This window comes from Zootoca vivipara, chromosome 3, assembly GCF_963506605.1.
Source record: "Zootoca vivipara chromosome 3, rZooViv1.1, whole genome shotgun sequence".
Taxonomy (NCBI): Eukaryota; Metazoa; Chordata; class Lepidosauria; order Squamata; family Lacertidae; genus Zootoca; species Zootoca vivipara.
In genome coordinates this window covers 41194108-41208934 of record NC_083278.1, presented here as the reverse complement: position 1 = coordinate 41208934, position 14827 = coordinate 41194108, and the positions used below count along the sequence as shown (strand labels likewise).

At 42.4% G+C, this 14827-nt stretch overlaps 1 protein-coding gene across 8 annotated transcripts in view; it reads right to left on the bottom strand.

The window, feature by feature from the left end:
• ANKRD6 (ankyrin repeat domain 6) overlaps positions 1 to 14827 on the bottom strand; it is a 70022-nt gene that overhangs the window by 9376 nt on the left and 45819 nt on the right. For 4 of the 8 annotated variants that reach the window (XM_035109394.2, XM_060272591.1, XM_060272592.1 and 1 more), the window contains exons 3-12: positions 14171 to 14269; positions 8638 to 8736; positions 7375 to 7473; positions 5796 to 5894; positions 4431 to 4529; positions 2777 to 2875; positions 2549 to 2626; positions 2078 to 2182; positions 1632 to 1769; positions 270 to 446 (exon numbers count right to left, since the gene is read on the bottom strand). In XM_035109394.2, the coding sequence (XP_034965285.1) occupies positions 270 to 446; positions 1632 to 1769; positions 2078 to 2182; positions 2549 to 2626; positions 2777 to 2875; positions 4431 to 4529; positions 5796 to 5894; positions 7375 to 7473; positions 8638 to 8736; positions 14171 to 14269 (1092 nt within the window). Of the gene's footprint in view, positions 1 to 269; positions 447 to 1631; positions 1770 to 2077; positions 2183 to 2548; positions 2627 to 2776; positions 2876 to 4430; positions 4530 to 5795; positions 5895 to 7374; positions 7474 to 8637; positions 8737 to 11951; positions 14270 to 14827 lie in introns of those variants that run through there. The other 4 variants (XM_035109393.2, XM_035109391.2, XM_060272590.1 and 1 more) reach the window with 4 other exon arrangements.

Below are 14827 nucleotides of genomic sequence, written 5' to 3'. Positions count from 1 at the left end.
CAAAAGCAGGCAGAGCAATGGATGTGACACTTAACTTTGTACAGGCTACATTCCAGCCATAGGTTCCTACATTCACACAAACCCCTCCATCCTTCATTCAGGCAGAAAGGGGCTTCCGGGCTGGGGCAGCCCACAAAGGCAAAAGACCCACCCCAGGGTGTGAAAGTCAGAAAGTTAATACAGTATATTTAACTTTTAAATCCTTTTCTGTCCCCCACCCTCTGAAGAGTATACATGCCTGTCAATCCAATTACAAAGTGCATAGTTACCTGCATGATTTTTCCATCCTTTCCACGGTAAAGTGTATACAACTGGTAGGCTCTGAATTCATGGGGAGGTGGAGGAGATGCGCAGCGGCGCTTGCTCTTGCGTTTTGGCAAAATCTGCTGTGGGTTAGGAGGCACTTGCTGATCAGCTGGTGATGTGGGTTCAGAGAGCGCCAAAACCTGATTTGTTTTTAAAAATACACATAGCATTTTTTAAAAACCTATTCCAGCACATTCATTCTCCATGAGTGCAAATGTAACAAACTTATCTATTGGCATACAAAAAGCCCCCCTTTCCCTGCATTCCATAACAATGTCTAATTAAACTTTGCTGAGTCTACACAGATGAAACATTCCACATTCTTCAGGATCAGACTGTTTCACACAATAAAATTGTCAAAGTAACGTGACAAATGTTATCTCTCCTATTACATTTGCTACCACTGCCCAATTTAAATAATGAAATGCATTGGCGCAAATGTGGCCGCCATATGGACTTGTTTTCATTCATTCAAATCAATATTCCTGTTTGCTGCTCATCAGGCTCTGCAAAATGTTTTGGAAAACTGCTTGAACCACAACATGCCATGAACTTGTGCTTCTGTTAAATGCATTCAGCACCCACTATCTGCCTAGATTTCAACACACATAAAAGAACAATTGGCCCCAAGAATACCTTTCTGTGAATAAAAGGGCTTCTTCCATTTGCAAAAAGGCCTCTGATCCAGTGGAGGGCCCCACTGCAGGAAGGGATTGAGGCAATTTCCCCCAGTTCCCCTTTCCCCCTCCAGTGTCACTTTTAATAACTCTGTTCCAGAGGATCCCTTGACCTTCCAGAGCAGGAACCCTGGGAAATGAATCAGTAAAGGTTGCCTCCACCTCTTTCTTCTGTGGAGCATCCTTTGAGCAGCAGTCTGCTCATGTGAAGTTTGGACCCAAACCACCTCCCCATGGTCAAGAGCAGGAGCAGCTATCCTTTTAAGGCTGTGTGCTGCAATCACCCATGGGAGGGAGGAACATGTCAAAGTGGCCCTCCAGGCCTCTCACTTGGCATGAGGGATTCACAGAAGCTGGTGATATTAGCAGCAGCAGCAGCAGCAGCAACTACTACTACTACTACTACTGCACTTTTTTTAAAGCAAATTGAGACACAGAAAGCTGTGGGGCCCATTGTTCCCCTCAGGCTGAAGGTCAGCTATCCCATGGCCCATTCTCTTTGAAACTATAGAAAAGATGATGATGTCTCTGACACAGGGCACCAAAAGTAGGCATGTTTTAGAAAGCCTGCCCATGAATGGAAGGAGATGAGAGAAACCGCCTGGATTAAGAGTGCTCCTCCCACTGTCATTCTGCATCTGCTGGTACCTTTTCTCTTGGTTTCTTCTTTTTATTCTTCCTCCCTCTGAGCTCTGATAAAGGCAACTGTGCTTCCTCTTTCATGTCACCTCTCCCCTGAAGGGCCTGGTCACTGCTGTGAGTGTCATCAGCAGCCGAGGCACTGCCCTGTTTCAAAATAAAAGCACACACAGGCAAGGGGGATAGAGATCCTGATCTTTGCTCTCTGATAAATTATCACATTCAGTCCTGAGCACACAGTTCTCCAAATTCCAAACAGAGCAGCAGCAGCAACTGAAGAGGGATTACCCGGGTTGCAATGCAGGTACTAATTATTTTCCTCCAGGTGCTTACAGCACAGCAGCGCAAAAAATGAAACTCTCATGGCAGATGGGGAAAAAATACTTTCAAGAGGTGGGGGACTCCAGCACTCAGACCACATTCCTTGCCATCACTACATAGAAATCTGGCTGTACCTTGCTTTGCACCACTTCATCTCTTGGTACAGACTGAGCACGCCGTTCCTCTTTCAGTCTTTCCCTCCTCTTCCTCAGGCTCCTTCCATGATTAAAGCGCAAGACCTGCATGTAGCAACATTTCAAGTTAACACCATCGTTACCCAGCCATCCTGGTCCAATTACAGAAAGGGATGCTTTAAAATATCTGCCTGGTTCCTAGAGTGTAGCAGCAGCAAAGTAAATTCTGCAATGGGCAGAGAACGTAGTATTTGAACCAAATGCACCAACAACTACAGCACACAGCATACAATACATTAGACACAACACACCCCACTTGCTTATGCATGCGAGAATGAGTATCATCAAGTCTTGTCTTTGTCAGCATCTGGAACACATCCACCTCACTAGTGTGTGAGACATTTATTCCAGAGCAGTTTTGTAGAATGATGCTTCTGAGTCGATCATTAATGAACTGTATTCATAATGTACCTGTGGGGCTTTAGTGAGCAGAAGAGCAACCTCAGGGTTGTCATGTTCTCTGGCAACTTCTAGCGGGGTCTGACCAGCCTGCAAGAGAAAAGGATAACACGATTCTCTCTAAATGACATTTTAGAAATTAAAAGAACCACTGCTTTCGTCAATGCTGTCCTGTCAGCCAACACTCAGGAAAAAATAACTAGAAACAGTAAGAATAAGAATAAGGACTTCAGTGCTTACATTGTTAACGGCTGTACCATCAGCTCCTGCTTCCAACAACAGTTTGACCACCTTCTTATGATTCAGAGCAGCAGCTACATGAAGTGCTGTATCGCCAGCCTAGAGGTTAAGAAAGCAGAATGAAACATGCCCTGCCTTGAGGTCCAGACAAACAGCACCATCTTGTGCCACCCAAAAGGAGGGTGCACATTTTGTATTACCATATTGTTGAGTCATTCTAGCAGGTTGGTTGGTTGGTTGGTTGGATACCAACCAACCAACCTTTCTGCCAGAGGACCCAAGGCAGCTCACAGCATAAATTAGAACAGAAACAACTAAAATGCACAATAAATAGGATTTTTAAAAAATAAAGAAATAGCCCTATTAAAAAGAGCAGTGAAAATATGTAAAGCCAATTAAAAGCACCCACACCCACAAATGTATCCCCCAGTATATTGGCTTTGAGACTTGTCACACATTAAAATATTGAGTTACACTGAAATGCTAAAGGATCCAATGGATGCCACAGCCAACACTTGTCACTGAGCTTGTTCCACAGCATCTTAAATTCCTTTGGACAATCCAGTCAGCAGTGCAACTAGGGTTGCATCTTGGACCCAAATTCCAGAGCCCTGCAGACCAGAAGGTCCCAAAGGAACACCTAGAGAATGGCAGATGATGGAGGCAAGTGCAAACAGGATGAGCATCAATGTACCTCCAAGGCTCATGCTAGTCACCACAGCTTCTTTCCTTTCTTATTTCTAATACAATATTTTTATCATGAGGCAGCTGACTAGCCAGGTACATGGCTACAGGTGCTCATTTTATTATTTTTACTTTTGAAGTATATTTTTCTACAATGTTCTGAAGTAGATGTGTTTAACAACAAGACAGTACAGTGGTACCTCGCAAGACAAATGCCCTGCAAGACAAATTTTTCGCAAGACGAATGTGTCTTGCAATCCGATGGTGACTCGCAAGACTAATTTATTTTGCGAAAAATTAATCTTGCGAATCGCGGTTTCCCATAGGAATGCATTGAAATTTAATTAATGTGTTCCTATGGGCAAAAAAAGAAATTTCAATGCATTCCTATGGGAAACCGCGATTCGCAAGATGAATTTTTCGCAAAACGAATTGACTCACGGAACGAATTTAATTCGTCTTGCCAGGCACCACTGTAGAAGCAAACTTCATTTTAGTCTTATAGTCATTATGGTGTTGTGACTTAAATCAGTGATTCCCAAACCACTTGAAAATTGCTGAAGATCTTGGTGGAACACTTAATGATCTTTCTGCTGGTTGCAGTATTTGCAGTGAGTTGTGCTAGATGCCATGGAATGAGTCTTGGCAGGAGCATAGAATCATCAACGTTGCAGCTTTTCATTGACCAGATATAAAATAAATAAATAAAGTACAGATAAGAAATGTAAATGCAAAAACATGCTCTGATGTGACAAGCTAAGGACACACCATTTCTTTAAGGCAATTCTTGATGCCAAAATAATACCTATAATATAGCAGCACTTTAATTAAAAGGGGAATAATTTCAAAAGCTTTCTCCATAGTTCAGAGAACAACAGCCACCTCTTTTGTTCTAAATACAGGAATCAGATTATACTTTGAAAGCCTTATAGAAAATGGAGCGTAGTGGCAATGAAGTTCATGCACTGACCTGGTTTTTTTCATGGACAGAACAGAAAGCACTGAGGAGCACCCTAATGATGGGCAAATGATTATATCGAGCTGCGACATGCAAACACGTGTCTCCTGCCTAAAAATAAGGGAGGCAAATCACAGTAAGAAAGTTAACATGATGCCTTAACACATTAAAGTTGTGGTTCTGTGGAGTAAGCCTCACTGGACGCAGGGAGGAAATATACATCTGGGTAAACATGCAGGGGCAAGTGCTGTACACTGGAAATCTGGGTAACCACATGGAGCAGTTATGCTTCTTTTCCTTCAATATCCATGGCCCATTTACTTGGTAACTATACTTATAATTTGCAAATGTGAGGCCACCTTTTGTAGGTCAAGGGCCACATTCTTTCAGGGGAAACTCTTGGGGGCCTCATGCAAGTTGTAAGTGCAGCCAGAATGACAGGTGGGAGCAGAGAGACCTGCTCTGGATTAACTAATCTGGAATAAAGGGTAAAGATAAAGGACCCCTGACAGCTAAGTCCAGTCATGAATGACTCTGGGGTTGCGGCGCTCATCTCGCTTTACTGGCCGAGGGAGCCGGCGTACAGCCTCCAGGTCATGTGGCCGCTTCTGGCGAACCAGAGCAGCGCACGGAAACGCTGTTTACCTTCCTGTCGGAGCAGTGCCTATTTATCTACTTACACTCTGACATGCTTTTGAACTGCTAGGTTGGCAGGAGCTGGGACCAAGCAACGGGAGCTCACCCCGTCACAGGGATTTGAACCGCCGACCTCCTGATTGGCAAGCCCTAGGCTCAGTAGTTTAGACCACAGCGCCACCCGCGTCCCATGGAATAAAGACTACCCTTCGTTAATTTTCACCTTGGTGACCCACCCTAATGTGGGTCTAGTCAGAAATAAGCTCCACTGGTTTTGATGGGGTTATACATATGCAGATAATTATACAGATGATGGGGTGTTTTTTTAGGTACAACACAATTGCTATCTTGGCAAACAAACAACAGTAATTCTTTCTGACTCTAGTATGCTCTGCACTTGATTGAAAAATGGAGGAACAAAACGCAGGAAGAAACTGATGGCAGAGAGAAATGGGGCAGTTTCACGAGGCATCATTAATATGAGGTTGGGGTGCAAGCTGCCCTGCTGCTTTTATAAAATGTTTTTCTGCCTTTATTAGGTTGATTGCAAATTTGCTCCTTTCCTGTTAAAATGTACATGTTTTTAAACCTTCAGAAAACTCATTCAATTGATAATTTGGAATGGGACTGGCCACAATACTCATATGCAAGCAATGTCACATTATTATTTTCCCACTCAAATACTGCATTTGAGGGTTTTTCTCTATCAAATCTGCAGATATATATTTTGGTAACACTCACATTATTTTTTATATCAGCCCGAGAGCCTCCAAGCAGCAGGACCCGAACACTTTCGGAATGACTGTTTTGGCAGGCCAGGTGTAGTGGTGTGTTGCCTGCCTTAGGAAAGAGATGGGGGGAAACACAACAGTCACCTTTATAAAAGAGCAAGAAACCATCTCACACCATTTCTTATAATCCTGTTAGAACACCTATATAGAACTTTGTTATAAATTTTGGTAGTTTGTCCTTTGGCATTAAAATTAAATCAGCTGTTAAAACAACATCAGTTCTCTTTTTTTACCTGCTGTTTGATAATGTCTTTTGCTATAAATAAACTTAATTTCCTGAGTTCAAACCAAGGGTGCTCTTGTTCATTTAAAATTTCTCTGATTTCTTTTTTTTTTGGCCATTATAATAGAACTCCCTAACCCTGTATAATTCCAGTTTATTGGCTACTTTTCAAAAAAACAAAAAACAACTGGGTTCTGTTCTTGTTATAGAAAAGCGGAGCATACATGGGGGAGGGGAAGTAAATGGGAACTGGATAAGAATCACTTGTTTCCATCTAGATTTGAAAAGTATGATTGTAGTTTTTAAGAAGGGACTTTGTGCCCATTTTAAGTCCTTAAGATGTGTCTTAAGGAAAATGGCTGCCACTACCAGGATTTCGTCTTTACACTAACCCACATTTTAACATTTTGTTTTAGTAATGTCATAATTTATCTTAAGTGATTTGCTTCAGGGATACCCTATGAACCTTCACCTTTTTGCTTGTTTGATTTGTGATCTCTCTCTCTCTCACACACACACACAAAACACCTAGTAACTTTTTCCAAGAGTGTTCTGAAAGATTTGCCAACCCAGAAGAACAGCATGAAAGGTGGCACAATTAGCAAAAGTCACCTCCCTCCTTTCTGCTGGTGGGAGTTTCCACTGAGTGGAATTATGCAAAAGGAAACACTCTTGCTGATTTAGAAAAAGACAGGATCCAACCTTTTGCTGTGTCCCCCCCCCCAGTCCTCTCTGCAAAACGTTCCTCAAAACATAATATAGACGAGAGAAGAAAGAACACCTGAGTCTCTCTCAAAAGTTTGCAACAAGAGCTTATCCTAGTGTCTGAAAGTCTCATGGAAGACAAGCTGCTTCCCCTCAGTTTTGCCATTCATGTGCCTGGCTTTCTTGTTTCTGATAAACGGGGGTTTTTAATTGACATTTTCTTGTTTGTTCAATTCATTTTCACACGCTTCTGCAATGATTAGGATGCTAGAAGCACTTTGATAGTTCTTCAGCCATAATTAATGCAACATTCACTCCCAACAGCGCTCTGTGTGTGTGTGTGTGTGTGTGTGTGTGTGTGTGTGTGTGTGTGTGTGAACTGTCAGAATACAAGTTTTCCCTCAAAGAGAATAATCAAGGCATAGTCCATCTTAAATTAAATGGAAGAGTGTTGCCAAGAAAAGGCACAGCCATTTATCCAGAAATGCCTCTGCTGGAAACTACTGTTGAGGAAAAACTCCCATTTAAAAATTAGTTATTCTTTTCTTTTCCTTTTTTTTAAAGAGCAGCACTTGAATGCTCCTTTCTGCATGCATCTCACCTTGTTTCTGGCAAGAACGTTTGCCCCTCCTTTAACAAGCAGTTTGGCAGACTGGCTGAATCCATGCCAAGAGGCTTCATGGAGAGCTGTGTTCCCATCCTGAAGGCAAAAGAAAATTAGCAGTTTAGAGTACCGTGTCCATATAGAGAAAATACTGCATACACCCGGAGGTGCTATTTATAATTCTATTTGGATGCCATGTTAAATGACTGAAGAATTACTATTTGCAGACCATGGGAATTCACATACTCATTACCACACTCCCCCCCCCCTTTTAAGGAAGTAGAACCCTCCTGGTCTCAATCTTTGTTAACCCAGCATCAGCATCAGCTCAGCATCAACATTTAATTTTTAATTTACCTGAGGGTAACCAGGGTTTTAAGTACACTAGAAACCATAGCTAGGTGCAATCCCTGGTTAGCATTTACTATGATAAACATCAGTGTCAATGCAGCCTTTAACCATGGTTAAGCTAAGCAGGAAAAAATGTGTAAAGGAAGGAGCAGGGCTAGGGCTAAGGTTCATCCCTAAAACAGTTACATCTAAGAACATAGGAAGAGCCTGCTGGATCAAACCACTGGCCCATCTTGTCCAGCACCTTGTTCTCACAGGGGCAGAACAGTTGCCTGCGAGAAACCAGCAAGCAAAATTTGAGCACAAGAGCACTCTCTCCCCTCTTGTGGTTTCCAGCAACGGTAGCAGTCCTGGGTGGGTTTCCTCAAAACAATGTAGTAATCAGCTCAGAGCATCCTACTACTGTACTTGAAGGGAAATGATCCAGTTGGACCCTGCAGGTGCCCATCATATGTATAAAGCACATCCAATGCAAATTTAAAGCACTTGGCTGGTGCTTCCCCCTCACAGAGCTGTGGTTCCCAACCAACTACAGTTCCCAGGTTTCTTTAGGGGAAGTCATGTGCTTTGAGTTTATGTGGATCTGTAGCCCACTGCCACTTGAATACAACAAAAAGGGAAACATTAGTAACTAGTACAAAGATTAAGGAAGTTTTCGTAAGTATTGTATTTACAGTGATGCTGCTGTGCATGCATGTTGCCGTATGCTGTGTTGTTTTGACTGATATTTACTCATGAAAAACCAAAGTTTACCAATTCAATACAGATATGTATTTTCAAGAGCTCGTAATTGTGTTGTGTTATTCTGCATTATATTTATTTCCTCTACAGCAAATGACACAAACAAGTTGGAGAGAGCATCCTTCAGAGACGACAGAGAAAGAGAATAAACACAAAACTGGCAATAACCTTGTCTTGTCTGTCCAAAGCACAGCCTTCGCGGATAAGAGCTGCTATTACGTCTACGTTCCCTACGACGGTCGCTCGATGCAAAGCTGTCTGGTCACCCTGCAAAGAGTACCCATTATTTACTAACACATTTTATTTCAAATCTACATCAACATACATGCATTTCAATTAGCAGCATCAAAACATCCTGTCCCCATAAACAGCAACATACACAGTGCTACTACTGTATGAGTTTAAGAGCAAGCCACACTCTGGTTTCCAAATTCTACAGAATGTTCACACTGTGCAACATTACACTGGTCTAGCTATTAGCAGACAACCCAAGCAATTAGGCCACTTCACCTGTTACGCTTTTCCTACACAGAAAGAATTCCCATTTAGAAAAAGAAGAACATGAAACTTAAGTGAGGGTTGTTGTCACGTGTAGAGTTTTGCAGCATGAAAACTAATGCGCTGGCAACAGTATGTGGTGAGCCACAGAGGTTATCATGCTCTGCCCGCCCACCCACCCCATCATTTTCCTTATAGAAGCATTACATGACATAACCATTTACTGCTGGTAGCTTATGATTCTGAAAGTCATAGCCCACTCCAATACACACTGCTTACAAATCATGGGCCTCACCATATGTCCTCCCTAGCAAACTTCTACCTAGCACTATGTATCACCAGATCAGCAGATTAGCTGACTCAGGATCACTCAAGTAGCTCTGAGTGTTCCTCAATCATCTAGTTCAGGGGTCCCCAGACTACGGCCCCCGGGCCGGATGCGGCCCAATTAGCCTCCCAATCCTGCCCGCGACGACCACCGCCCGCTCTTACGGAGCGCAGTGCGGCGGCGATCTTCAAAATCGGCAAATCGGCGAAAATCCTTTGTGCGCATGCGTATGGGCCTCTCCCGACCCAGAAGAGGTCATTTCCGATGCACTTCCGGGTCGGGGGAGGCCCATAGGCATGCGCACAAGCGATTTTCGGCGTTTTTCCGACCGTGTGCGTGTGCGCATGCGCACAGGCGCGCACTCCCCCGCCCTCCGGCCCGCCGCGTGGTCGGCGCGGCGGGCACCGGCCCGGAGCCCGGTAAGTCTGGGGACCCCTGATCTAGTTCTTTCAGATGGAACAAAACCAGGCAAAGTTCAGCAAACTGACAGCAATTTGACTGACGTTTGCAACATCCGTTGATATCTAGATAGCCCAATGAACAATGCAGTTACAAAGGCTGCATGTTTGACTGGTCAACTATTTGTATGTGTGGTGTGTGTGTGTTTTTAAGCCTTATGCAGCCAGTGGGACTGTGTTGCTCTCCTGGCTTGCCAACGGCATGTATCATGGCCTGGAGAAAGGGAGAGGCAGCAGGGAGCTTGGCACAGTGAAGGTGTAGCATCACAGCTCCCAGCACTGCACCCACAACATGCCAGTTTCCCCACTGCCTTGCCCTCCCTCTTGGTAACCAACAGCAACACACACCTGCTGGCCACTACTGGGGCTTATATTTGATGAAGAGGAAGAAACAGGCCATGATCCTTGGCTGAGCATTATATCAGAACTAGGGGTGATGGTTTGTTTCATTCGCAACAAACCATACAATCTGTCACTAATATTTGCCCTTGGGAAACAAACCACATCCCATGGATCAGACATTAACGCTAAATCAGGGGTGTTGATTGTTTTGCCCCACCATTAGTAGGGAGATGAACAGCACAGGAAAACCTTTTCATGGTGCACCATTAGGGTTACTGTGACATACAAACTGGGTCAACGCATGTTCAAACCACATCCACTATTCCTAGAAGCTATGTCTGTTTTCAGTCTAAATAAAGAAGCTGGAATGTAAGTTGAGTGGCTCCACGCAATGCCTAGCCAGCAGCAAAGTGGTTATGTGACAGTTTGCAATTTGACCCATTGTGAAGCTGTTGGGGAAAGTACAGAAAATATCTTCAGATAGCAGCAGGAGACCATTTTATTTGTACAAACATTTCAAGGAACACAGCGTTCTTTGAGCGGCATGTTCAGATGCTATTTTCTTTCAAGTACTATGCAATGTTTTTTTAAAAAAAAGGCCAAATTATAAAAGATCATAAAATCAAGCTACATTTTTCACTGGGATGTATGGGACTGAAATGAGCTACTATGATTTCCTGCAGCTCAAACCCAAAGCCTTCTAAATGGCACTGCTCAAGAGCCAGCTGTTGCAGATAGAATGGATTAAGCTGATGATTGTTTCATAACAAAAGACCCACTTGCTCACCCGCATGATAGATTTCTGTTGTAACAATTATTTTAATTAGATCAGAGTGACAGCAACAGGAAAAGCTAATGTAGTTCATTAAAGGACTTATTAAACATACTGGCATTTGAGGAAGACAACATCTGCTCTGGGAACCATTTCCCTCCAATTAAAAGAAATCTCAAGTCACAAACAGAAAGATGCATTTCCAGTGCAATAACAAAGAGAGTAATTGAAAGACAACCAACATCAAGGTAGAAAACTGTTTTATAAATAGTTGCCCAGGCCAGCTTGCTTTGGGCTATCAAAGTCATGTGTTCTGTTGTACATAAATCAGCTACATCAGTATATATCCACACAGGATAGCACATAAGCATGACTAGGAGTGAAGTGAGTATTTTCACTTGACACAAAAGAGTGCAACAGTGTTCTCAAAACATCATGGGAAATAATTAGAGTTCTGTTCCTCTCTTAGTCCTGACTGCATCATGTGCTACGGAGGATGAAGGTGGACAAATGAAGAGTACAGTGTTAATTGCTGTGTGCACCACCAAAAAATAAATGTCAAATTAGCCAAAACTAGCCAGTAAGAGCCACCTTTGAGGCACAGTACTCTATTAGCAAAAGGTATACCCGTCTACCCTCCATTATTTTCATGCAGAAACTATTTCTTAAGTGCAAGGTCATTCATAGCTGGCCAGTGACTTTTATGAGTCCAGAACTGTACAACAGATCAGGGATAGGGAATGCATTGAACAAGGGGTTGCTGGACCACAACTTCCATCATCCAGGCTAGCTGGGGTCAATGGAAGATGCGAGCTCAACAACACCTGGAGGGCCGCCTCTGCTTTAAATTTTGGCAATGCAAACAATTCCCAGGAAGCATTTCCTTTAAATATGGTAACCACAAAATAATTAGTGGGACTCTTGTGTGAAAAGGACACAGGTACGTAACCTTTTGGCAAAGCATCATTTTAAAAAAGCCAAACATGCAACCATGCACTTTTAAAGTAGCTCTGCCATGCCAGATGGCCAATCCAAATGGTACATGCAACTGTGTCGCAGAGAAGCTGAAGTTAACAGTTCTAACCTCCTTCTCTCTTTGCAATCTTCTAGGATCTTTTCTAGCCTTTCTCCTCTGTTTTTTCTTATCTTTTTCTTCCTCGACTTCTTTAACCAGGGCCACTTTTCCCTTGACTATTTCTGAGGTATGTGCTGTATGAACACTCATTGACCAATCAGAGATGGCATCAGGATTCCAATAAGGGCTTGCAGGATTAGCAGGGAGAAGGAAAGAGTTACTTCTTGGGGTTTCATACTCTACAGAGCTGGTCTCCACAGGCTGAAATTCATAATAATCCCATTCAAGGCCACTGGAGGTCATTCTTCAACTAATGATAAGGTCTTTTACAATATGTTAACGATCAACATCTGTAGAACATGAAGTCAGCATTTTAAATCCTCCACAACATTTTGAAGAGTTTCTTTATGCTATGCAACATTTGGCAAATGGAAAATTAATTGGGCAATTATGTATTTACTACATAGGATATAAAAACAATATAGTTATTGACTTTCACAGTTCACTGGAAAAAAACAGGACATAGGACAATATTTTTAAAGCTGAGAATATTTGCAATCCAGGAGGCCGCAGAACTATGTCTCTAAGTCCACATATGCAAGTTCTTTCTGGTGTAAAACAACCACTGTTGTCTAATTGCTGAGTGTTGCTACCAGGAATGAGGAGACCCAGCTTCAAATCCTCAATCAGTCATGAAGCTTAATGAGTGATTTTGGGCCAGTTACTGCCTCTCAGGTAGCCTGCTTCACAGGGTTGTTGTGATGATAAACTTGGGGAGGGAAAATCTTGTACACCACCTTGAACTCCTTGAAGGAAAGGTGGAATATAAATGCATTCAATCAATAAAAGAGGTACAAATATCTCAGGTGGGATGTAAATGGATTTTTAAAAATCCACAGTGACCCTGAGTGAAATCGAATGTTAGCCATACTCAGAGCAGATCCACTGAAAAACTTAATGAACTTAAGTCAAGCTCTGAATATAACCTACGGTAGTTACATACAACAATTGGATTTCATCTATGTTATCTACTAGCTGGAGGAAAGCTAAAGGAAGAGAGAATATGACTACTTCATCAAATGAATATACCCACTCTGTATAACTTGTACATCACGTGACTTTCAATATTAAAACCACTTTTCCCCCAGCTAGTAAAAGTTTGAGCGCAACAACAGTATTCATGCTGCACAGATTTTTTGAGAGTCAAATTCTGCCAAAAATTCTTTCAACGTTTCTTTTTTAATGTTAAGGCTGATCACAATATATTAGTTCAATGAATGGCAAAGAACCATCCACTAGGAGTACAAAAATAGAGTAATTTCCATGCCATAAAGCATTTTGGTTCCACTCATAAATGTCCTGAGCATTATAAATGCAAGCATTCTTGTCGTGGGTTTCACACCTCTGAATGGCATGAATGATGTGATGGTGGGGGGTGGTAAGAGTTTCCAGCTCTAAGAAAAGTGGAACCAAAAAGAACAGCAGTGAAAAAGATGAGTAAGGTTCAGGGGTGGGAATTCAGCTCCCTCAAAGCACTAATTTCACATGGAATGTTTGCAGATGTGAACATTCAGCACAGCTTAGCTCTGAGCTTCCTGGAAGAAGGACAGGCAATGTGAAATCTAATAACACTTGGTGCCTGTCCGACACAGTATTGAAAAACCTTTTACTTCTGTGAAAGGCAACATCCACGCTTTGTTTATGCTTAAAATTTGAAAAGGATCTGGCAAAACGATCCTTGCAGATTTTGAAAATATGCCCCAAGGCACTCATCTACAGGACCACTGTCTTTGACCATCCCAGTCACATGCAGTCATATAAAGCTATAAAATTAGGGTCCTTCCAGATAGGGGTTTATTGTGGAATCAATGCTTCTCCTGCATGCGGGGTTTTGCTGTTGTTGTTGTTTACAGTATCCATACAACTTTATCAGCATCAAAATGCCAACCTGTATCTCCCCCTCCCCACAACAACAATAATAAATAATAATAATAATGGTTCAGATTTACACTTTCTGTGTAAAATCCAATGTGGAGCAATAGCCTGTTTCCAATGAACCGCTTGCAATATTAAGCTGCCATCTGGAAGTACCCTTAGTAAACAAAGCAAACATCTGTTTTGAAAAAGAATCAGTCTCTAAAAGGAGACAACTTGTTGCAGTGTTCTTTGGACTGCTAACGCAGAGACAGAAGGGCTTCCCTGGTGTGAGAATGGTTAGAACTACTCACATCGTCCTGAAGATCCACATCACAGCCTGCTTTGAGCAAAATCTGGGCAACTCGGAGATGACCCTTATAAGCCGCAAGATGGAGAGGTGTCCTCCCATGCTGTAAAGCAGAAGGTAGCAATTGCTGAAATTTTTTAAAGCCAGTTGCTGGTACACAGCATGTTAGCAACCTTATTCGAAAGAGACATTCCTATTAAATAAATATTGCAACACTACCAACTATATGTACTTACAAATGTATGGCCACTCTTCATATTCATGTACCCGCACTTCTCTCTAGGAGTGCAGATGCTCCTAATTTCCATTGTTTTACCCACACTTTCATTTCCCACTAGAATTCCATTTTAGGCCAGCAAACCAACTCACTGTAGAAAGTGTTCCCTCTATAGAAGCAAGCAACTATAAATGCTGGCATATATGGAACAAACCAACCAGTATTAAGCAATGTGAAGTCCATTTATCTCAATTGAAGGGATTTAAGCAGGTGTTTAACTGTACGACAGAAAGCAATAGAACTCGAAGTGCAATCTGAAACATGTCTACTCTGAAGTAAATTCCAGAGTTCAATGGGACTTACAATAGGTTTGACTGTAAGAATATAGGATGAGTCCTGCTGGATCAGGCCAAGGACCCATCCAGTCCAGCACTCTGTTCTCAC